At 39.6% G+C, this 25,513-nt stretch overlaps 1 protein-coding gene across 1 annotated transcript in view; it reads left to right on the forward strand.

Annotated features, from left to right (window-relative positions):
- The first annotated feature begins 11,036 nt into the window (after positions 1 to 11,036).
- BBOX1 (gamma-butyrobetaine hydroxylase 1) overlaps positions 11,037 to 25,513 on the forward strand; it is a 52,756-nt gene continuing 38,279 nt past the window's right edge. The window contains exons 1-2 of the mRNA XM_047070086.1: positions 11,037 to 11,255; positions 12,757 to 12,871. Coding sequence (XP_046926042.1) covers positions 11,037 to 11,255; positions 12,757 to 12,871 — 334 coding nt within the window. The remainder of the gene's footprint in view (positions 11,256 to 12,756; positions 12,872 to 25,513) is intronic.

The raw sequence follows: 25,513 nt of genomic DNA on the forward strand, positions 1-25,513 counted from the left end.
CTACATATTGGGTAGTGGTGGTGGTTGTTTTCAGAGGGTATCTTGTTGAACACTTACCATCGCTTTTAACAATCTAACTGTTGAATAAAATATGTTCCATCCTCCAACCTTGAAAAATATATCTTCATAATAACGTTGAAGTCCAAGCTTGAATTTAGAATTCCCTGTTGCCATATTATACTATATGTTAACTAACTAGAATTTAAATAAAAATTTGAAACAACAACAAAACTAATAGAATTCCCAGATGCCTTGTTCTGTACCCCAATTTGGGAAGGGAGGGAAGGCCAGTCCCTAGACTCTAGAGCCACAGACCCCTCCACTTCTCATCCTACCCCAAGATTCATCCTGCACAGGGAGGGAGACTGTGTGGATACTCCAGAATACACATCTCAAATCCATCTCTCTATACACCATACACAGCTGCTCCTGGCTCATCCCACTGGTCTATGTGAGTACACACCAGGGCCACAGTGCAACCTCAGTGGCCTGGAGAAAGAGAAGGGAATACTCACAGACACTAGAAGTAGGCACAAGTCTTTGCTGGTGTGAAATTTCAGGGCCTGTGCTTGCAGAGCATTATCTAGAATGGAGGGGTTGGTGCAGGTTCTGGGTGTGTCCCTTGGTCTCACAGATGGATCACGCATGGGGAGTAGTACTGATGAAGGAAGGCCAGAGTAGAGCTCCCCAAAACACAGGCCACGATTGCCTGTTCTAAGAGCAGTACTGAATACAGGAGTCCAAAGCCCTCATGGAGTTCATGTTCCGCTAAGAGGAAATATAATCATTTAATTATTTAAAACAAATTATCCCCAAGATCAAATTGGCTATATTACCACCCTTTTCTTCAGCCCAAGTAAAAAAAAATATTAATATTTTCCATTTATTGACAGCTTATTATTTACTCAGAAATTACTAAGTTCTTAGAAACCGAATGACTAAAAATTCAGAGCCTAGCTATTTATTTTAGTTAGCAAAACGATTATTAATATTTATTTATCATCACAGTATTTGTTATCAGACAGACTGAGGACAGCTTCCCACTCAATGCAAATGTTCCTTATACCTACCTGGCTGAATCATTTTGCAATTTCTAGACTGGGCTCGCTCCTTGCTCATGGGACCTTTCACCATGGTTGATGAAAACATTTTTGTTATTTACCTGAGGATTAGGACCATGTGGGCACTGAGAACTGGTTGTTCAGTATTTAACAGTACACCACTGGGTTACACATCTCTATAGTAAATATTTGAATACAGGCCAAAAAAAAATTAAACAGAAATGACATTTGGGGAAAGGAATTCGAAAGAAGGAGAAGAAAGACTTACTTTTCATTTAATCTTTCTATATTTTTCTTAATCATGTGAGGGCAGTGGGATTATGGGCCATTTTGTTTGCCTTCTTCATATAAAATTAAATATAAATTACAGTCTATTTTAATATTAAAACCTGTCTTGTACTTTTTAAACCTCTAGAAAATTACTAAAATTGAAACCAAAAGAACACTGCTATCTACCACCTATTTATACGGTAAGTATTCTTTGTAAATCTTACCGGTTTTCCTTCTTCAAAATAGGAAATTTGTAAGCAGCAAAATTTTCCCAGAGGTACTAGATTTCACGGAAGCTAACTAGTCCTGCCATCTAGAAGATCTTCTCAAGCCCAAGACAACTCCCTGAGCATCACGGTGTGTTAAATATGGTACAATGTAAGTAGGCTGCCCCTGGAGTCACCAGACTTCCTCCTCTGGAAACACCACCCACCTTCAAATCTCTGAGTCAGATCTTTCGCAATTTCCTCCCATCTTTCTGTTGGGGCAATACCGAAGAAGGCTTTCAAGAAATCCAGAGCATCTTTTGTTTGTGCACACTCATCTTCTGTTTCAGTGTTTCTAATGTGTAATGCATTGGCTACACGTAAGTTCAATTAGCCATACTTAGCATGGAGTTAATTTTAAAAATAAACTTTTCTTAAATCTGAAAAAAAAAAAAACAGAAACACATGGGCAAAGTGTCCACATTTCTGGCTCTGGTACCAATGGTGTCTCTTGCACATTTGGTCACCTTCTATAGCTCATGAACCATCATGGTCTCATTTTCTCCATCTGAAATCCAGAATTTGATATGGTTTGCCGCTTCCAGGATAGTACAGTAAGCAGCCACATGTGAAAGCAAGCTGAAGACTATGAAACATTAAAACAGATAGGAGAAAGTCCTCTGAGAAATGCTCGTTGTATTTTTTTCATCTTAAAGAGGTTTCACATCGTCAAGAGTAGGATTTGTTTGTTGTTTGTGTCCGATGTGGGAATTAATTCTTTACGTGCAGGATTTAAAATTTGAACTGTTGAGGCACCTGGGTGGCTAAGTCAGTTGAGCATCCTACTCTCTGACTCTTGGTTTCAGCTCAGGTCATGATGTCACAGTTTCATGAGTTTGAGCCCCATGTCTGGCTTTGCACTGGCAGCACAGAGCCTGCTTGGGATTCTCCCTGTGCCTCTCTCTCTGCCCCTCCCCCTGCTCGTGCTGTCTCTGTCTCTCCCAAAATAAATAAACTTAAAAAACAAACCAAAACTTGAATCATTGATAGGTTTGTTTTTGTTTTGTTTTGTTTTACTCTTCTATAAGGAGCCATGTATGTGCAACACATTTTTTTTCAACGACTTTCTTAAAGCTGGAACAGAATTTACCTAATTTACTCCAGTGATGGTTATGAAAGCACAAAATGTGAAATTAGTTGAATCTGTGTCTACGATGTCATCTGAATGTTTAAAATATAATGAACTGACTACTTCTGGCATACATATAACCTCAGTTACCGTGGGTTTAAAATGCTGGCAACATTTATGAGGGCCTGCCATGTGCACATACTCTTCTCCCATACTTGGGAATAAAACTTGCTGTTATTTTCACTGGACACTGGGTGTCAGTAATTTGACCCAGAGACTTGGGGGAAAGGAAGAAGGAAGATGGAGGAGGGGATGACAAATGAAGAGACACCGTTTACATTTTACTGTGGAAGTCGCTGACAGGGCATCACTGAGGAAGGGAACACTGCAGTTCTGGAAGGGGCAGTTGTCCTGGGCAAGAAACCACAGCAGAGGCCATGGGAGAGTTGGGCTGCATTTTCTCTCTCCATGGTTAGCTCTTTTGTTCGTGCCTGTCTCACAGCTGTGAGAGTCCTTCAGGCAAGAAGCAACAAGTTGCAGGCTGAGGCTGATTCGGTGTCTTTTGAGAAGGGTGGTTTTGTGGGACAAAGGCCCAGGGCTCAAGTGTCTCTCCCTTGGATTTCAGTTGTCATCCGTAGACTTTCTTCTAATGGACCTCTTCCCTGTCAGGAACTAGGACTTGAGACTCGTCCACCAGCCCTCCCCCTGCACTGGGCACTCTCCATCTGAATGCCTGGCAGCCAGGCTTTGGGTCCCTGGCACACTGCTCACCCTGGCCTTTCCTTTTGTTGCCCTCAAGCCTGTGTAATTGTAAGTCAAGTCACTGGGCAACCAGGTGCCTTCAGAAAAGCCCTAGGGTCTCTGGCAGCTACTGTTCATTTCAGCCAAAGCTGCGGAGGAAGGAGGGCATCAGGCTTAAGGGGACTCATCCCAACCTTCCTCCCCGCCCCTGAAATAGTCAAGCTCCCTCCAAAGAGGCTCAAATGGAATATTCTATGGGCAAGTAGACATCACCTCACCTCTGCTGAGGTGGGAGCTAGTAGCACCTCCCTGTTAAATGTTCATCTCAATGTCTTTTCTCCAAGTGACTTTTAGAGTAAAAGAGCTGTGAGTTTGAACAGATGAGACAGGAGTCTCCTTCACTTGCTTTGGTTGCTGCTGCTGGCTCAGGGTCAGGAGACCAGACAGGTGAGAACTGCTTTTCCTTCTATCAGGAAAACTCTGAACTAAGGCAATGGTTTGCACTGAGTCTGGGGGTTTTGTGGTTTCAGGCACTAATAGGTGTTCAAGTACTTTCTCTTTCTAACTGCTTCTCCTCTAGATCATAAAAGCTCTTTCCTTTCCTTTCCTTCTTTCCTTCCCTTCCCTTCCCTTCCCTCCTTCCTTCCCTTCCGTGTCTCTCTCTCTCTCTCTCTCTCTCTCTCTCTCTCTCTCTCTTTTTCTCCTTCCCAGCTCCCTTCAGGAGTTGCTACACCTTCAGATTGGGACATCCTTCCTCATTTGCAAACCTCAGCTGTGTCTGGGGGCAGGGCTTCTGTGGAGCCGCCAGGAGCAGAAAGAAAGGCTCCCAAGTAATAGCACTACATCAGATGTCAGACGTAGGGAAACTGCGGGCAGATCAATCTGGGATGTGCTGGTTACCAGGAGGCTCCCTCCCCCAAAAGACATTGAAGATCAAAGCTGACCTTTTCTTTCCTCGGTAAATTTTGCATGATTTGGCGCCTAAAGCACATCTGAGAACAGGTATGACTGAGCTCATCTTTGCCTTATTTGAAGGGCTTCAGGTCTGTGGATTGGGGTGGAGGTAGGGGGCATCCAATTGAAAATCCAGGCACATGTGTCTTACAGCCGTGTGGGCTGCGATGGGGATGGTCCATCAGGCATTTGGAATAGGCTTGATTTTGGAATGCAGGGGATCTGATTGCTTCTTGGCAGCTTTCCTTTCCCAATTATGTTTGGCTTAGTCTAGTAGTCAAGTTACTTTACAGTCCCTAAGCTGATCCAGAAAGCACACAGAGGGGACAGAGAGCATACTGTCTAAAAAACAGGCTGGGTGGTGGGAAAGGGAGCATTCTGGCTGGATTTGGAAATATTCACTGAATAATCCACAATCCAACCCAAAGACAGGGACTGCATATTATATACCTTGGCCCTTTGTGAAGTCCAAAAAGCTGAATGTAACATGCTTTTCTAGAATACTGATCAATTAAGACTGAACTTTCTGTGTGCTTTCAATTGTTTTGCTTTTGAATGTAGCTCAAGAAGAGATATGCCAGGTATCTTGAATTGATTTTATTATAAAACATAGGACTTCTCATAATGAATATATGTTCTGGTCCAAAGATTTAGCAGTCATAAAATCTAGATCCAGAAAAATATACATCATATCAGCAAACAAACACTTTGATGTACAAGTATCAGTCTGAATGTGGCAATGCTACCAGAGTGAAGCTTTTTATAAAAAAGTTTTCCTTTTTATAACTTAGGAAGGAAGTGTTTGCACAAATTTGATACTTTAAACAAGATAGCAGGCAGAATGGTAAACCTACTTAAGAGAATGGGGACTGTTTTTCCTAATGACTTTATAGAGTTCATTACTCACAGGAGTCTATTCATGAATTATTAAGCAGCTCAGCCACTCACTAAATCAAGTTAAAAACAAATAAAAAAACAAGTTGAAGACTCTTAGGTAGCGAGTGTAATGAGTAGAGTGGGCATGTATTCAAATGATACTAAAGTTCAGACACTCAAACACTCACAGTCTGGTCAGCCTCTACCTTACCAAGTGGAAATGAGTTTAGTTTTATGATTTAAAAGTTGATATAGAAAATAATAGTAATACCTTCTAAGCCTTTATGGTGTAATGTCTGGAAAACTTTCTGTCCTCTTCTTGCAGTGATGAAATGTCGGATGGTGAGGTCAACTAACAACCAACAAACTTGAGATTTGGCTACTATTTTAATAACACATTTTGGTAACTTAAAATTATTGCCTGGAAAATTATTCAGCCACAGATTCTCCATGATGTAGTACTGAGTAGTGGTCAAGTTACTATTCCTCTGCTTTCAAGTCAGTTACCTCACTTGTCCAAGCTCAAGGTCACCTGTAAAATAGAAGTGATAGCACTAAATTCATAGTTTCATGAATTAAATAAGAATTAAATAAGGTTAATGTAATTGAAAGCATCAGCAGAGGGGCTATAACATAATAAGTGCAAAATAAATAGTTTTATACATACAACGCACACACACACACAAATTCTCTCTCTGTCATGCAATTTGCATATTTCTTGCATTTTGATTATTTTCTGATCTTACTTACCTAGAATCAGGAGGTCAAACACCAGAGAGAATCCTACTATCTGATAGCAGGTCTGATGACTTAACTAAAGAAGGGAAGATGGAAATTAACAGATACTGACATTTGATAACATAAGTCCACTCTATTCTTTCCTTCTATTTTGAAAAACAGTAAAAAATTATAGTGTTTTATTTTAGGGGTGAGTAATCCAATAGATGAATCTGACTTCTCAGACATATTAATTTCTATCAATTTAAATTTTATGTAGAGTAACTATGAAGGTTCTGCATCAACTTCCTGAGAATCCTATCCAAAACCTATGATTCAAATTAGCTGTAATTAGTGTTCAAGGAATTTTTGCACTCTCTTTTATTAGAACTAGAAAATGTTTATATGTGCACAGTGAACTGGCAAACCTAGGTTTGGAGCAACCTCTCCCACTAGCCAGCCTTGCGGGCTTGGACAAATCACACTCAGTATCTCTGAGCTTCCATTGTCCTTGCATTTCAGATGAGGGCACTTAGCCCACCTATATCAAAAGTTGTTTCTTTCAGGCTCTGAGAGTTCTAGTTCCAGTTTCTTTTAATTCCAAGATCAATGCATAAAATAACTTTCAGAGCTACTTTCTCAAGTTTCCAAACATTGCTGGAGGAAATGAGCTGACAAAACTCAAATTTATAAAAATTTTAAAAAGACAAAAACCACACCCATTACTGAAGTAGGATAATCTCTAAAACAGACAGTTTAGTTGTGCCAAACAGGAGTCCCAAATAAACTTCTATAACTCTGAAGGGGAAAAATATGGTGAGTCAGCTAGAAAGGAACACACACACACACACACACACACACACACACACACACACAAGTGATTGGATTAAGTTAAAAGAAATCTATTCTTTCAGACTGAAATCCCCCTTATCCAAAATCTGTTTTTCAGGACAAGCAAATCTACTCCTTCCCGCCAAAACCAATCTGATACTTCATAAACCAAAGTATAATTGTGAATGAGGAGAAGCTCAGTAATAATTTAGTCCTAAAACAAATAAACATTTTTGTTTTATAGGTGCTCCTTAATTTAGCAAAAAGTATATTCATGACTTTAGCATATATTCATGAATTTAACAAAGAGTATATCTGTATATCTATATCTATATGTATGGCTAGGAATATTTACTTTTCCTTTTTTTTTTATTCAGAGAAACACAATTATTTATCAAATAACTACATGTCCATGATGCTTAACTTAAAAAGGGCTCAATTTTAACAGGTCAAGTGGGCTAAATGGAAAAACAGATTTCAACAAATTACACTCATGTACAAACGTTTAAGTTTCAGAAAGAATTTGCCTTTAAACACTGATGATCCTTGATATTTCTTTTTGAATGTTCATTGCATTTGCTGCAATAGAGGTTGAAATAAACCAAGATAAGTTAAAGAGGGAAACCATTTTCCCATTTCTCCCTGCTTTTGTTTAGATTATCATTCACATGTGTCACAAACTGACAAAAGGATAGTGAAGAGTAGAAATGACCCAACAGGTTCCTTCACAGATACCCAAACAACTTACCTTCAGCAACACCCAAGTTTTTCCAGTTCTTCCACACTCTCCCATGTGCCTCGGGCAACTCCCATCAGCCCCTGGTCCTGATGACACCTCCTCTCTTGAAATAACCCTCCTCAGGATATCCATTTGGCCAAGCAGGCTGGGGGAAAAGAGTCAGGTTTCCCTATATCTGGAAGTGTGCTTTTTCCTCTGCAGTTCAAACATGTTAAGTAGAAGAAGGAAAGAAAAAAGAGAGAGGTGGAAGGCTTCAAATGGCAGGTTGGAATGTAATTAGTGTTTGTTGGTACAGATGTCTGTAGGTGTTACCACTTCAACAGTAAGTGGGATATGGGCATAGTGCCATCTTTAAGCACAGGGACAATGTTTATTATGGTGGAAAATGTGCCCTTCAAACAATGTATCCATTAAGAATCAATGTATCAAGTTCTAGTTTTATAAAAATCCTTTGAACCACAACATTTTCAAACTCATTAATGAACACATTTTGGAAAATGAGTTGGGTCTCGAGTATACACCAACATACATGGAATTTTGATGATAAACATAAATGAAGCGGATTTATTTTTTTCTTAATTGTCTTACTCCCTTGGAGAACATAAGACGGGTTCTACTATCATCGGTGTGCTAATATCCCCTAACCTCTTTTTTCTGTGGCTTATTCAGGTAATTGCAGTACATTTTTCACTGAGTTGTAATGAATATCCAATGAGTCATTGTATGTAAAGCACTTCAAATATGAGTGGCATGAAGAAGGCATTTGGTAAATGTAAACTCTTACTAATATTGTAATCTTACCATCAATATAATTAAAACCAATATTCTTATTGTACAACCAAACTAGCTATTCTTTTGTAAGATCCTGTAAACAATTGCCACTATGCTTCCAAACTCTCAAGGCAAAAAAAAAAAAAAAAGAAGAAAGAAAAGAAAGAAAGAAAGAAAGAAAGAAAGAAAGACAACCTTCTTTCTTCATTAAGGTATTAATTTTTCTTTTTTATACTAGAAATATCCTATCTGTTCTATATTGTATAATTCGAAGACACACATTTTGAAGGACATTTGTAAACTGGAAATTGCACCCTGAAAAGTACATAATCTAGAGATCACATATTATAAAGCAAAGGCTGAAAAGTTGAGTAGATTTAGAGAAGAGAAGGGATGAAAAAGCACTTGATTATGGTCCATTGTAATTGAAGAACTATTACAGGGGGATAAATACATCCTGTGCTGTTTTGAAAAATCAGGCCAGGACCAATATGAAAAATGTATTTTAAAAGATAGCTATGTTCTCAGTATAAAGAGGGTGAGCTTGAAAGCTACATATGTTTATTTTGTGTGTGTTGATATTTTGAGGTACCTTTTGCCTTTGATTCTTGGCAAGTAATTTTAGCAAATGAATAATCCATCAGTTTATAAATACATCAGGTTAAGTAGCAAAAAGAATAACAAGGTAAACAAATTAGCATACATATATGCATTTTTTCCTGCTTTGTTTTGCCTGTGGACATTCCATCATCCAGGTTGGTGTTTATTTGCTTTGAAACCAGAATCTTCTCTATCTCTCATCTGCTTGCCACCCACTGATAAAACATAGCCTTGTAAAGAGAAGAAGACTTGGTATAACCACATGTCTGGTAAATGTGGCCACATCTCCATATGGGTGTCTAGAGGAACAAGGAATTAGTATGCATTCAGAAGCATTGATCACATCCTGTAAGACTTCCTCAAATAGACGTCTTCTCTAAGCAAGTGTCCTGGAACCTCTCAGACAGCTCTTAGTGCCATTTGGACCAAGCCGTATTTTCCTGTTTACTTTCATAATCATCTCACTTCTTCTTGAACTCTGGAACTTCATGGTAATCTTTGAACTTTCTGGTGCAGCATATCAGACACAAAGAAGATGCTTATGGAGTGTCTGGGTGGCTCAGTCCAGTTAAGCATCCGACTTTTGGTTTTGGCTCAGGTCATGATCTCACTGTCGTAAGGTTGAGCCCCAAGTCAGGCTTGTGTTGAGCATGGAGCCTGCTTAAGATTCTCTCTCCCTCTCTCTCTCTCTCTCTCTCTCTCTCTGTCTTTCTGCCCTTCTCCCCCACTCATGGTCTCTCTCTCTCACACACACACTAAACAAACAAACAAACAAATAAATAAATAAATGTTTTTAAAAAGAAGATTAGTATTATTTGAATAAGTTTAACTGTATATATAAGAGCGAATAAAGAGAGCTATTTTCCGTCTTTCATATTTTATTCTGCTTGTCATTGAACCCTCCGGTGCCTATTGCAGTGCCTGGTACTTAGAAGGGAATTGTTACACAGTCACTCTGTGTATGCATGTGTATGTGTGTGTGCCTCCCCTTCATCCCAAGGCAATGAAGTCTTCTTTCTATCATCACATGTCACCTTCTACTAATGATGGGCTAATCGTTATATGGAACAAGTTAAGAAGGTCTACTTTTTCCACATAAATTCTACATTGTCCATGTAAGTTCTATTTCTCCCATGTAAGTTTAGAGTCCTGGAAAATAATGTATGAAGAAAGTGAAATTCAGAGCACTGACACAATTTCTGAAAACCAAATATGTGGTCATTGATGGAATCGTAATCAACACTGATGTACTCAGTCCATAATACCTTGTGCCTCTTTTCGCTTCTTTTCCCTTTCCTATACATACTTCATGTCCTCAAATTTGGTGTGTTTCTTACTAAAAAGAAGTCATGTATTCCAAAGTAAAGTGAAGGTTAATAAAAATACCCAGTAAAGGTTTAGATTAAATGAGCCAAAATATCGAGGTCCATTATATCAAAACAGAAAATCCCAGAGAACAAATCAAGCAAGATGAGAATGGGAAGCCTGCAGAGCCTGGGAACTTTTATACTGCACTTAGAAAATGAATTGTATTAGTCAAAAAGCAAATGGTAGGATAGAAATGGCACAATGTACCAGATTATAGTATCTGTTACAATCAATAATTGCATTAAAATTTCCCTCAGTAGACCAAGTTTACTAATTTAGTATCATAAAAACACTTTTTTTTTTTTTTGCAAAAGGCTTGTGTAATTGGATGTCAGTTAAAATAGCACAGGTATGATTAGTTATACTTCCAATTTGTGGAGTGTTTTTCTCCTTTAAAAAAATTTTCAGAGCTTTCATGCAAACATAATTATCAAAGTGCCTATGTCACTGGTTCTGAACTTATTATCTAAAATTTCTGGAAGAAACAAGGAATTCTTTTCATCTGGATCCTGATTCAGCATGTTTATCTTATGTACTTTCAGTCACTGTGTTTCTGTTTACAGCATACGAGATACTCTCATCAGAACAAAGGTCCCAGCATTGATCAGTCAAGCCGCAGACTCTGGCAGCTGACTGAACAGCAGGAGCCAGAGTCCACTTGAATTGTTCACACTCTTAGAAGTCAAGTTCAGACTTGAGCCGCCTGAGGTTCCTTTTAACGCAGATTTGTCACAGCAGGCAGCTGACAGGATTTACCTGCAAGAACCAGAAACATGCACTGTGCCATCCAAAAGGCAGAAGTGGTGGATGGGGCTCACTCGTTGCGTATCTTCTGGCATGATGGCGCGGAGTCTCTCTACCCTGCTGTATGGCTGAGAGACAATTGCCAGTGCCCCGACTGCTACCTGGATTCCGCAAAAGCACGGAAACTTCTCATCGAAGCTCTTGATGTGAACACTGGTATTAAAGGCTTGACGTTTGACAGAAAAAAGGTAATTATCTCTAAATTATCTCTCCTTTATCTCCCCAGTTCATTGAAGGGGCTACTGTCCAATAACTTAAAGAAGGGATTATGTTCCATTTGATCATGTCTATAACTACACAGAGAACCATGTTTGTGTAGTGCTCGGGGCAAAGCAAGCATGCTCAGTAGATGGAAGCTTCTGTTATTGTTGTTCGTAGTTTTATCACTACTACTGTTTTTAATAAAACTTACAGTATTGCTCATTATTCTTTCCGTGAAGGAATTTCGTGAACTGCCCTGAAGACACAAACTATCTCTATAATAACAAGAGTGCTTCTGGGCCTCTGTTTATTCATCTGTAAAATAGGGATACTGACAGAACTTGTTTGTAGAGATTACATGAGAATTCAGTGAGGTAATATGGGTAAAAATGTTTAACACAGTGTCCGGCATGCAGTGAACACTGAAAAACTTGTATCGACGACTGTAGTTTTAGTCAAATGAGTGAGTCGATATGCAAGGCTTGCTCTAGAACTCTGGAAAACAAGCCTCTCAAAACCACCAAGTAGATGTGACCACCAGCCTGTGTTTCTCTCTTCCAAAGTGACGAGGATAGTTCTCGGAAAAGCAAATGTGACAGCTAGCTCATGGCTCTTCCCCCTCTTGTCTTTATCTGAACTGAAGGACTTTACTCCCAGGGTTCACCGCTTGCCAGCTGTGTGACCTTAGAAATATTTACTCAGACATTCCTCGCTTGGAAAATGTGAATAAGAGTAGTACCTTCTTTCTAGAGTTGTATGAGGACTAGAGGAGTTATGCCTGTAGTGTTCGTTACACAGGATGCACTCAGAGTGCTGTTGTCATTTATCATTATGATCTGCCTCCTCCTCATCATTTCCTCATTCTGATACTCTTGGAAGGAATATTAAATTCAGTAATAGCTCACTTTAAGTCATCACAGAAATTTGGGAAACAACAGATTTAGGAGATACAGAACGAGAACTTCAGATCGAGTCACATTTTACTTTTTCTGTGATATTTAAGGGGCCTCAGAGCTCAGATGTATCACTTTGGCTTTCAGTTCTCCTGTCTTCCAAAAGAGTATTGTATGCGTGTGAGTACATAAGTGAAAATAAAAATAGAGTAAAAAGTAAAAGAAGTAAGGGCTAGGTGGATCCCCTGCTTATCTTAAATTAACATTAAAAAACAGAGCAATAATGGGGCGCCTGGGTGGCGCAGTCGGTTAAGCCTCCGACTTCAGCCAGGTCACTATCTCGCGGTCCGTGAGTTCGAGCCCCGCGTCAGGCTCTGGGCTGATGGCTCAGAGCCTGGAGCCTGTTTCCGATTCTGTGTCTCCCTCTCTCTCTGCCCCTCCCCCGTTCATGCTCTGTCTCTTTCTGTCCCAAAAATAAATAAACGTTGAAAAAAAAAATTTAAAAAAAAAATAAAAAAAAAACAGAGCAATAATGAACCAAAGTACATAGAAGCATAATATACATATAGGTGATATCTGCTTTCTGTGTTATAAGGTTTATATCACGTGGCCAAATGAGCATTACAGTGAATTTGAAGCTGACTGGCTGAAGAAAAGATGTTTTTCACAGCAGGCCAGAGAAAAACTCCAAAGAGAATTATTTTTGCCAGGTAACCTTGCCATGGTCTTCAATGTCTTTTAAAACTCTTATGGTAAGATATTTGCTCAGAAGCAAATATAAACCCTTGTGCCTTGGTTAAAACATTATTATAATTTAGGCAGGATGTTTAATGATTTACCAAACACATATCATTTGGGTAGAGATGAAAGAAAATATAGAGGAGTTCTGGACATTCAAAAGAGGCAGAAAAAGGCAAAGTACAGAATACTGGTACCCTTGTCCTCTAATGTGAAACCTGGCACACGAGACATGAGACACTGAGTGTCCACGGCAAAGGAGAGGGATGAACCAAAGGCAGTCTCGCCCTTCTTAATTTTATCTAAAGCCAGAACAACACAAAACCAACCCAACAGGAACTCCTAACCTGGTATCCACAGATAAAATTATGTGATCCCGGAGCCCAGTGAAATTATGTGCACAGTGTTGTGTGTGCATGGGAGCATGTGTGTGTGTGCATGCATGTGCACAGCAAATCTGTGTGGGGAGAGTTCAATGGGTCTCAAGAGAATCTGTGACCACAAAAATGTTCCGAAAATCTGCAATAGTTGGATTCGGTGGAAAAAGGCTTCATTCTTGAGCTGAGAGACAGAACAAAAGAAGTACTTAATTCAGGTAGAAAGTTAATTATTTGCTCTCTGTATGGTTTGAAGATTTGTATCATAAACTATGTGAGTCAAAGGCAGATTCTAAAAATATCATGATTCTTATATATTTAGTAGAACTTGACTTCTACAAATACACTAACAAGGCAATTATCCTTGAACTTTCTTTTCTACTGTTAACTAGATATATTGGACTGGCCCTGTTGAAATCTGTGACACCAAAACAGAGATTTCACCTGACTCCTTTCAGATCTGAAATTCTCAAACATGTATAATAGGTGGTTTTAAATGAGAGATTTGCAACAGTTTACTGGGTGTAGAGATGTTACTAATTAATTAGCTTGAACCACACAGTTTCACCTTGTTCTATGGTTATCAATAGTACATGAGGGCACCTGAATGGCTCAGTTGGTTAAGCATCCAACTCTTGGTTTCCTTTCAGGTCATGGTCTTGTGGTTTCTTGAGTTCCAGCCCTGTGTCAGGCTCTGTGCTGGCAGCATGAAGCTGCTTAAGATTCTCTCTCTCTCTCTCTCTCTCTCTCTCTCTCTCTCTCTGCTCCTCCCCCACTTGCACTGTCTCTGCCTCTCTCAAATAAATAAATGAACTTTAAAAAAAAAATAGGGCATGATACTGTTCCCTTCCTATTCAGGCATAGACTGGTGTTGTCAAGAACTAGGTTCCTCTGGGGTGCCTGGGTGGCTCAGTTGGTTAAGCATCCAACTTCAGCTCAGGTCATGATCTCACAGTCTGTGAGTTCGAGCCCCGTGTCAGGCTCTGTGCTGACAGCTCAGAGCCCGGAGCCTGCTTCAGATTCTGTGTCTCCCTCTGTCTCTGCCGCTCCCCTGCTCATGCTCTGTCTCTCTCTGTCTCAAAAATAAATAAAACCATTAAAAAAAAAAAAAAGAACTAGGTTCCTCCATGGCCTTATCTCATCATTCGGACAACTGTCAAGGTTTTGCTCTGGTGCTTTCTGTCTAAACCACCAGGAATTCACTGTCTTCTTTACGTAGCCCAGCTAGCTGGTGGAATCCAGATAGGTATCCAGAAAAAGATGTTTATCCTGCCTTTCCCCAGTGAGAGTACAGAGACTTCAAGGAGTCTCCAGTTACATAACTGAGTAGCAATTGTCTGGGTCAAACAGCAGTTTCACAAATGTATTATTATTTTTTATTTATTTTAGATTTCTTCTGGTACTCAAAATATTTTTCCTTCACTCTGCCCTAATTTTGTAATCCTGTTGGATTTTGCTTTCATTTCCTTCAAGTTCTTCTTTTGATTATTTCAGGGAATAAAAGCCAACTTTTTATTATTACAACTTAGGCTTTTAAGCATTGTAAAAAGACACAGCCACCCTCCTCCATTAATATTTCTTGATGAATGCATTTTTATAGCTTATATTTCTCAGTACTATCAGGCAGTAGCAAAGTGGAAATGATACTACACTCAGTTAAGTTGTGGAAAAACCCAGTCACACTGACAGCAGCAGTCATGAATAATATAAGGAGAACTGGCTGCTATTTAGACACTGGAAAATACTTTAATGGTTTAAAACAAGATCAGATTTTTAAAATATATCCCCGAGCTGTGCAGTTGGTGGGGTAAAGGAGAAAGCAATGGGCCATTTTTGGAGTATTGCTTCTCTGGCTCTTTGCCTGTAGAATTTGACACCTTATTGAACTGCCATCACTTATTTTCAAACATTTATACTCCAGAACATGTAAACAAACTCTGTTACACTTGTGGAAGGATTTTGTTTTTCATCCTCAGTGGCCATGTTACCTCTTCTGCTCTTTCCTTAGAGTTAGAAAAGACTTTTAAAATCTGGCATCAGGGGCGCCTGGGTGGCTCAGTCGGTTGAGCGTCCGACTTCAGCTCAGGTCACGATCTCGCGGTCCGCGAGTTCGAGCCCCGCGTCGGGCTCTGGGCTGATGGCTCAGAGCCTGGAGCCTGCTTCCGATTCTGTGTCTCCCTCTCTCTCTCTGCCCCTCCCCCATTCATGCTGTGTCTCTCTCTGTCTCAAAAATAAATGTTAAAAAAAAAAAAAAAAAAATTTTAAAATCTGGCATCAAGATGCAAACCACTTTTCCTTGATCTTCCCTTGGCATTAGCTGTCAAATTCGAAAATGAAAAGACATGATGATCAGCCAGAAACGACTCGATGTGGATAATAGTCATTCCATCATAAATTTTGATCCGGTTGCACATATATTGGGCATCTATTTTGTTCAGGAAGCTCCTTAAGGAAATACCAAGTTAAAAAAAAAAAAGACACCAATTCTGTCCTTGAGGATTTATCATGTCTAGGAGGGGGACCCTAGCCATGAAAAGAAATAAGTACAATCCATTATTTCAGTGCAAGAAAGCATGCAAAGAAGGTTAATCATAACACAGAGGAAGGAATCTGAAGAGACAAAAACATAATCCTTGAAGCCAGGAATATGTGAGCTGGATTTTAAAGAATCAGTTTGTCAGGCAAAGACAGCAAGGAAATTCTTGACAGAGAAAAGGGCATGTAGAAAATCATGGAAGTGTGAAATAGCAGGGTAGCCTTAGGAAACACCAGTTAGTTTAATATTGGTGAAGTTAAAATCATTAAAGCCACAGGGAATAGGGAAGGTGCCTAACCATGAAGCGGCCTCAGTGCCCTACTAAGGAGCTCAGTCCAAAACCTTCCGCAAGGACATTTTCACAACATAGAAATCAGGTGTATTCCTTTCCATTCATTTCCCAGGCTGATTTTCTTCCTATACGGCCAGAGAAATGAGTTTAATATCTTTATAAGTTTAAGACGTTTGCTTTATTTTCTTTCAGATGCATTTTACATATTCAGAGTTATATCCATTCTGATTTTGACCAAATGTATATAATTTCTCAAATGCTTACAAAGCTCGTGACTGTCTTCTTATCTTCCTCTTTCTGTGATTTTGCTTTCCCCTCCCCCAGTAGCCCCTTTGGTCCTTGGTTTCTATCTATCTTACAAAAGAGAGTGGAATGATTATATCTTTATCAGAAATGTTTGGTCATGGTCATCTGTATTGGGTAGACTGGAGTGGGGAGTGACAGGGAGGAGGGTAACCATAGCACGATCTAGAAATAGTCCTACAAAAAGCACTGAGAACTTAGCCTAGGGAAGTAGCAGAGATGATGGGGAAGAATTTGTATTTAAGAGAAACATATATTGACCTGTAGGACAAGAGGTTCCTGAACTTGTTCTCAATTCTCCACCAATTTAAAAGCTGAAGCCTAGCGTGTAAATGTTTCCAGACAAATGCATGAAAATTGAAAACTGTAATAAAACATTGGAAATATGAAGATTTTTATTAAGGTAATTGTATTTTAAGGGCTTTTGGATGGCTCCATTGGTTAAGCATCTTACTCTTTTTTTTTTTTATATATGAAATTTATTGACAAATTGGTTTCCATACAACACCCAGTGCTCATCCCAAAAGGTGCCCTCCTCAATACCCATCACCCACCCTCCCCTCCCTCCCACCCCCCATCAACCCTCAGTTTGTTCTCAGTTTTTTAACAGTCTCTTATGCTTTGGCTCTCCCCCACTCTAACCTCTTTTTTTTTTCCTTCTCCTCCCCCATGGGTTCCTGTTAAGTTTCTCAGGATCCACATAAGAGTGAAACCATATGGTATCTGTCTTTCTCTGTATGGCTTATTTCACTTAGCATCACACTCTCCAGTTCCATCCACGTTGCTACAAAAGGCCATATTTCATTTTTTCTCATTGCCACATAGTATTCCATTGTGTATATATACCACAGTTTCTTTATCCATTCATCAGTTGATGGACATTTAGGCTCTTTCCATAATTTGGCTATTGTTGAGAGTGCTGCTATGAACATTGGAAGCATCTTACTCTTGATTTTGGTTCAGGTCATGATCTCACAGTTCATGAGATGGAGCCCTGCATCAGGTTCTGCGCTGACAGTATTAAGCCTGCTTGAGATTCTCTCTCTCTGTCCCTCCCCAGCTGACACACAAGAGCAGGCTCTCTGTCTCTCTCTCTGTCTCAACATAAATAAATAAACTAAAAAAAGTAATTGTATTTTAGCTTCCATGTCAAATTGAAATGATTATACATTAGGGGGCCTGGGTGGCTCAGTTGGTAAGCATCCAACTTCAGCTCAGGTCATGATCTCACAACTCGTGAGTTTGAGCCCTGCATTGGGCTCTGTGCTGACAGCTCAGAGCCTGGAGCCTGCTTCAGATTCTGTGTCTCTCTCTCTCTCTACCCTACTTGGCTTGAGCTCTGTCTTTCTCCCAAAAATAAATCAACATGAGAAAAAGAAATAATTATACACTAATTTTTGTGTTTAACTTCAAGATGCAAAATTCCCAGAATATAATTGATAAGACTGAAATGGGAAAAATCTATATATAGCATGACCTTTCATATATGAACCTAAATATTTGTTCTTTCCATTAACATTCAGTTTCAGAATGAGTACTCATTTTCCTACCTCTTTGAATTTGTACTGAAATATTTGTACACTATTCTCTGACTTTAATAATATTTGTTATTTCAAATTGAGGTTTAAAAGATTGTAATTTGAAGAAAATCTTTTTTTCAATGGAAGCAGGCCACTCACTTTTCTCAGCAGCCCAGGGACTGAGTACATTGCACAATCAGAAAAGAACATTTCCCCTCAATTTGATACAGCAGAGCAAGTCTTTACCTGTCCGTTTAACTAGTCCATAGCTATCTGCCATCAGTCTATAGCCATCAGCCCCTCTTTTATTTCAAAAGGAACATTCCACAAAAGGGAGTCAAAACTCTCTGTAACTGTCAGGACCCTGTAGAACCTCTATGCCTTTCACAAGGCGGGGGGGGGGGGGGGGAAGCAGAGCTCCCCTTTTCTTGCAGAAGGTCATGTGTTTCCTTGAAGATGAAGATTTTTATTATGACACAAAGAACAGAGTAGGTCAGGTGCAGAGGCTATTTTTACAGAGATTTGTCAAAAAAGCAAAGATCACTATTTTTTTACTCGGCAAGTAGTGAACACAATAAGTGTGTCTAACTCCCAAATGACAATTCACCCCGTCCCTAAATCTTGCCCCATAGTTTGGCCATTCCTGAACCCCCAGGGGTAGGAGTCTGCAGTGCAAGTCAGGGATGGAGTGAGGGTCTTTGCTTCATATATTACTTGGTAATTATAAAAAGGGCTGGGAGCTTGTTTCTTCAGGCTGCCTTAGAATGTCCCCACTGTATCTGGGCTGCCAGGTCAGTGGCTTCAGAACAGCTCTGTTAAAAAACAGCTGCATCAGAATGATCAGCCCACCACATCAGGTACCCAAATGCCTTTCCTTCCCAAAGAAAGACCTAGTCAACATTCCCTTCCTGCCCTTACCCAGGCTCACACTCTGACACATAGGTGGGAGACACACTCAAAGTCTTCATATGTTTAAGAAGAGTCTCTATTCTGTTTTGCCCACGGACCTACTGACTTTCAGAGAAATGTCTTTGGGATTTTTATAAAATGAATACAGGTGTCTTGAACGTCTGTGTACTTCACTTCATTTGTCCTCTGTGCCATATTGATGTCTTCCAATGTGTTCTCTGGATTACATACCATTTATTATCCCCCTTGATTTCTGCACTGTACCTGATAAATTTGGGCATCATGTCTAAAGAGTCTAAAGTCCCTACATGGGATGGAGCTGCCCTTGTCCTGTCAGCGAGTACAAGACAGGAGCCTCCCTGCTTGAGAAGAGCCTGGTGCCCTAGACGCAGCCAATGCCACTGGTCCGGACATTGTTCCCACAGCCTTCTGCCTAGTGTCAGTTTTCACTTCTGAACTTTAAGGTCTCCTTCCTTTCGCCTTTTCTTATCTCCATCCATACTTCCAGCAAGAAAACACATAATCACATCCTCAGAGATAAATATTCAAGATAAGTCTATTTTACAACTGGATATGTTACAGAACATTTTTTAAAAGGCTGTATGTTCTTTTATGACTTTTAAAAATTCTTAGATAAGGGGTGCCTGGGTGGCTCAGTCGGTTAAGCATCCGATTTCGTCTCAGGTCATGATCTCACGGTTTGTTGGTTTGAGCCCCCAGTCGGGCTCTGTGCTGACAGCTCAGAGCCTGGAGCCTGCTTCGGATTCTGTGTCTCCTTCTATCTCTGCACACCCCGCACTCACCCTCTGTCTCTCTCTTGAAAATAGATAAATATAAAAAAAAATTCTTAGATAAAAAATACTAATTATATTCTTTTTTAAAAAAATCATTTTTTAGTTAGTTAACCACTTCGTAAAATGAAGCCTCCTTGCATCAGCTAATGTTAATGCTGAGCAGGACCTTAAAAAGCTGGTGTCTCAAAGCCTTGAAAAGGTCTGAGCATATATTTAAGAGCCTAAAGCAAATGCATCTTAAGGAAGAGTGATTACAGTCTATTTCCTTTTCATATTTTCTCCAAAATTAAGGAAAATATACTAATGTTTTTTACTCTTGGAAAAGGGATTTTCTGTTATTACACTAAAGTACATTTATTTCTTTTCTTCTTTTTTTTTTTTTTCAAAGACAGTAAAAGTAGAGTGGACTTTCTTTAATGAGTGACAGCTTCAGTTTCTCACAAACTAGGCTTGTTTTTTTCTTATAGCCCAGGAGTGAATTTTATAACATATGGCAGTTGGACTGCAAATTTTGAATTTATAAATTTAGAAAATTCCAAATGGTGATAATTTCAAGAAGTGAAATTAGATTGCTTCATATGCCAGGCTCACTTTTGCCAAACCTACACATAAGTTATATACTTAACCTGTCCTCTTTGCTAGTGCCTACACATTGGAAGATTTGCCCATCAAAAAAAAAGATAGGGCAAATGACTACAAAACTACTACTTCTCACTTCTGGTTCCACTTCGCTTCTTCAAGATGACAGAACATTTAAACACAAAACATTAGTTTTGGGATAATAGATATCTTCATTATACTTAAATTTCTTCCTTGAAATATCATCACATTAAAAATCTATTAAATTATATTTAATTTCTCTATTAAATAAACATGAAAGCAATCACCTAGCATTCAGAATTTTAAAAATATTTTGAGAAATTAAATACCACACACAAAAAAATTCTTTTTTGAAATTCCAATCCCAAACTTTCAAATATGTCAGTGGAAAAAAATTTGATTGATGTTTTTTCAATTGTCTTATCCCTATAGGAAAAAAAAGATGTCAAAAAATGATGTTGCTATTTATACATTCTGTTAATTTGTCTAACTTCTAACTTAGTAAATTAAAAAATAATAATTTTTAAGCTCTACTCCATTCAGTGGATTCTTTAACTTTATTTATTTTGTCAAAATTTTGTATTTTTCTCAACCTGTAACTTTGGTCTTAATCAAAAGAGCAACATAGCACTAAAATATGAGTGCTCTTGACCCTATTTGGCCTTGTTAGGTCTATGATTTTGAGCCACTTACTTTTCCATAGCCCCAAATCTTCATCTGTAGATAGAAATGGTACCTACTCACCTTCTTAAGTGGTGCCAGGTTGGGTGAAAAGCAATGTTGCACTTTATATATATACTCACTTCATCTTCACATTGTTCTCTCAAAAGCAGCTATAAATAACTAGAGAACATCCTTGAGAGGGGCTTGACCCTCTTGAACAGTACATCAGTTTACAAAAAGAAAGAAAAAGGAAAAGAAAAACAATGCAGAATTCTGCTATTGAAATTCTTTCTTCTTTTCTTCCACTGGCCATCAGGTTTCTATGCACATTGCCCGCTTGCCCAGAGAAGACTGATACTCAACAGGTTATGGGGGAAGGAATTACATAGGTTGTCCCTCTTGCCAACAGCTTAGTTGGAGCTTTTTATTATCTCATGGCCTGCTTACTGAAACAACATGGCCTCTATTCACACCCACCTTGCACAGCCCTGCAAGGTGTTCTTCCTGATGCCTATCTTCATCTCCCTTCCCCCTTGCTCCAATGTCTCACTGCAGCACGATAAACTCTTAAGCCCACATCCCACAGTCTGGTGCCCCTCCACATCCATGTAGATCCCTACTTTTGTCCAAGCTCTGACTGTTTCCTCCATCACTTATTCCATTCTTCCTGTCTGGACAGACTTCACCCATTCATTCTGGAAGACCCACCTCACATCCCAGTGAAGCCCTTTGCCAACAATTCCACCCTCTGTTTATATTATCCCTAAGCCAAATTACAAACTACAGATGAGAAGGAAAGCCCAGAAAATAGACCTTATTTCCCCGGCAATACTAAAATGCAAGCCTGTAACATAACAACGGAAACCTACACGTTTTTCAAAAACAGTTCTGTTAGAATTTGTCGAGACAGAAAATGAAGTGTGGTATGTTGAGACCACTCTTCACCTGTGAAACAACACTGTGTTACGTAATGAGAACTGGCTTTGGAGTCAGCAAAGCTGGCTTTGACTCTCTGCTGTATGACTTGACTTAGTTTCATAAATGACCTGAACTTCACTTTTTCCATATGTAAAAAACAAACAAACAAACAAACAAAAAACCATGGGCACCTGGTTGGCTCAGTGGGTTGTTTGTCTGACGTCGGCTCAGGTCATGATCTCACGGTTGGTGGGTTCAGGCCCTGAATCGGGCTCTGTGCTGGCAGCTCAGAACCTGGAGCCTGCTTCCGAGTCTGTCTCTCCCTCTCTCTCTCTGCCCCTCCCCCACTTGCAGTCTGCCTCTCTCTCTCTCTCAAAATATAAATAAACATTTAAAAAATTTAAAACAAAACAAAACAAAAAGAAAGCAATAACTCTCAGTTTTGGAATGTGAAGAATAAATGATAAAATGTAAGTACTTGTTCCCTTTTTTCTCCAATTTAGTCAGCCATGAACATAGGAGCAGAGGTGTAGCAAAGAGTATTTGGGTAAGGACAGAAGGGGAAATAAACAATAGTGGCATGACAAAGTCTTATGCTTGAGTTCCCCTTACATAGAGAATAATCATGTCTTATTCCTGACTAAACACATAAGAGTGGCTTGGATGTGAACTGTTGTCATGAAAAGGATTTTAATCGCTCAGACATTGGTTTGAAGTCTGAGCCAAAATTTCATCTACCTGGCAGATAGTTTCATTTAAATAAATTTAAGGAAGACAGTGAAAAGACTGAGCAACTATCAACTTAATTCCAATCAGGGATGTAGAAATGTTTACTGAAGCTGAGGTGATCAGCGAAATTGGAAGAAAGTGGCTGTTATCTATTAGCTAAGGGTTGCTACAGATGAAAATGCCAGCCATTAGCAGATATATTATATTCCATGTACGAACTAGATCCTTTGATGAAAAAAAAAAAATCCCTGATCCAAACTAGTTACAATTTCATGACCATTGAAAAGTAGATAATCTCAGGGTGCCTGGGTGGCTCAGTCAGTTGAGCATCTGACTTTGGCTCAGGTCATGATCTCGTGGTTTGTGAGTTTGAGCCCCACGTCGGGCTCTGTGCTGACAGCTCAGAGCCTGGAGCCTGCTTCAGATTCTGTGTCTCCTTCTCTCTCTACCCCTTCCCCATTTGTGCTCTGTCTCTCTATCTCTCAAAAATAAATAAACATTAAAAAAATTCTAAAAATAAAAGTAGATAATCTCAGTAATGAAGATAAAGGGAAGGAATCTAAAGAGAACAATGCGTTCATACAGGAAAGAAGCACAGAATCTCTAAGCTCTATCTTCGATAGGACATAATAGGAGCTTCTAGCCCAGAATAAATTGATCAGGTCAAATAAACGATGGACAACCAAAAAGGAATTTATAAAGTGATTTCCTTGGAGCAATAAGGAAAAAATGAGGAAGCCAGCAGAAAGACAGCCCCCCTGATGGGAGCAGATGGTCTTACAGAATCCTGCTCCACTCTTTCCCATCTTAGTTGAGGCAACGCCAGTTCTCTGGCAGCAGGATCACCCTTGACTCCTCTGTCTCTTTTACTACACACCCAATCTATCGAGAAAACCCATTAGCCCTATTATCAAAATAATCTAGAATCCATCCACATCTCACTGCCTCCACCGCCAACCCTCTGTCTAAACTACCAACATCATACACCCTCTTCTTGCTCTATCTCTGCTCCTAGTCTTTCACCAATCTTCCTTCTTTACATTTTTAAAAGCACTGCTCTGTGTCAGGTACTGAGCTCAGCACCTAATATTTATTGCTCTATTTGGTCCTAGCAACAACCTCACAAAGGCAGCATCATTATAACTATTTTACACAAGGGGAAAACGATAGAAATTAAATAGCTAGTCCAAAGTCAAAGAGACAATACATAGCGGAGTCAAGATTTGATTAAAGAGTATCTGTTCTATGAAATACCATTCTATCACTCTCACCTGTATGTATGGTGGTTGCGATTCGTGTGGGCTCCTATCTCTGTGTCACTGCAATTATTGCACTGAATGGTCATTATCTGTGTGTTTGACTCTCTTCCCCACTAGCCAGCTGGGGAATAACTAATCTTGGGAAATAACTAATATTAATAAAGATGTCATTTATTGAACACCCACCATGTACTATGAATTCATTCAGCAAATATGTGTCTTCTACGTTTTAGAACAGGTACTGTTCTAGGTGTTGGAGATGAAGTGGTGAACAAAACAGACAAAGACTCTGTCTATAGGGAGTTGACAGTCCGGTAGAGAAAGACAAGTTTACAAATATATATGTAATATATATATATATATGTAATACACATTGGTAAATTTACAAATATATCTACAACACATCACGTGCCATAAGGACATGGACACTGGCCGGTTGGTGCCTATGGTGGTGGAAATATTTGGAAGTTCTCTTCGGAGTTCTATTTTTCCACTGAAATAAAAGGCAAAGCTGACAGCTGAGCCTAAGTGGGAGGAGGGAGGGGAAGGTTTGAGGTTAGAGAATGTGAGAAATGATCAGCTAGTAAGAGAGTTAAGCGGACATTAGGGACATGCAATAAGATCAGTCATCGTGGTGTGTGTTCCTTCAGCCACGTTCACATCTGGCTGCTCTGGTTCATGTGCAGATTTAATCAGGTACACCATGTTAAGTTGTTCATAGATAGCATATCATTCAAATTTCATAACAACCCTGCAGGTCATTTTCATCCTGTATTTTCCAGACGAAGTAATTGAGCTGAGAGAGTATATTATTTCCTTTTTTTTTTTTAAGTTTATTTACTTATTTTGAGAGAGAGAGAGAGGGCACAAGTGGGGGGGGGGAGCAGAGAGGGAGAGAGGGGATCAAAAGCAGGCTCTCATCAGCACAGAGCCTGACATGGGGCTTGAACCCATGAAATGTGAGACCATGACCCAAGCTGAAGTCAGATGCTTAACTGACTGAGCCACCCAAATGCCCTGAGAATGTATCACTTTCTGAAGTGCTTGCAGATGGGAAGTATCAGAATTCAGAATTGAATCCAGGTCTGTCACCTTCAGACCTCGAGCTATTAACTCTGATACAATGTCCCTATCAAATTAGACCTGTATCTTCATCTCTACATGTGCTTCACACATTCTCAGTGAGCTAGCTTCAGAAAATGAAGACATAACTGACAGACAATTTTTACACACTTGCGCTGACTGAAAAGTTGATTGGAGTTAACAGGGTTGAGACAGCCAAAAAGGATTCATTGGATTTGAGTCACGTGAATGCAAATGTGGTAGTGAGCCCACCATGCAGATATGGGCCAGACCACATCTATGGTATTGCGTCTGATTCAAGATACCAGTGCTGTTGGACAGCATCAGCAAACTCAGAACACATCGTACATTGGAGAGCAGAGAGCCTAGGGGCAGGGCTCAAAAGCCATAAAACTTGAAAAACCTGGGGAATAAAAAAGCTATTTGGGCTTAGAAAAACTTAGCACAGTAGCCGTCTTTGTATGCATCTCCAAGACTGTCATATACTGTGTGATTATGGAGCACAGAATTAGCACCTAAAAGCAAGGCGACAAAGGTAGACTGTGCCTCAGCATAAAGAAGCAGCTTGTGACAGCTGGAGCCGTCTGGAACCAGTATGGGTTTCTCCACAGGAAGATGCATGCAGTGTACA

The sequence above is a fragment of the Lynx rufus genome, unplaced genomic scaffold, assembly GCF_022079265.1.
Source record: "Lynx rufus isolate CCGP_SWC_20201006 ecotype Redwood Valley unplaced genomic scaffold, mLynRuf1.p SCAF_9, whole genome shotgun sequence".
NCBI lineage: Eukaryota > Metazoa > Chordata > Mammalia > Carnivora > Felidae > Lynx > Lynx rufus.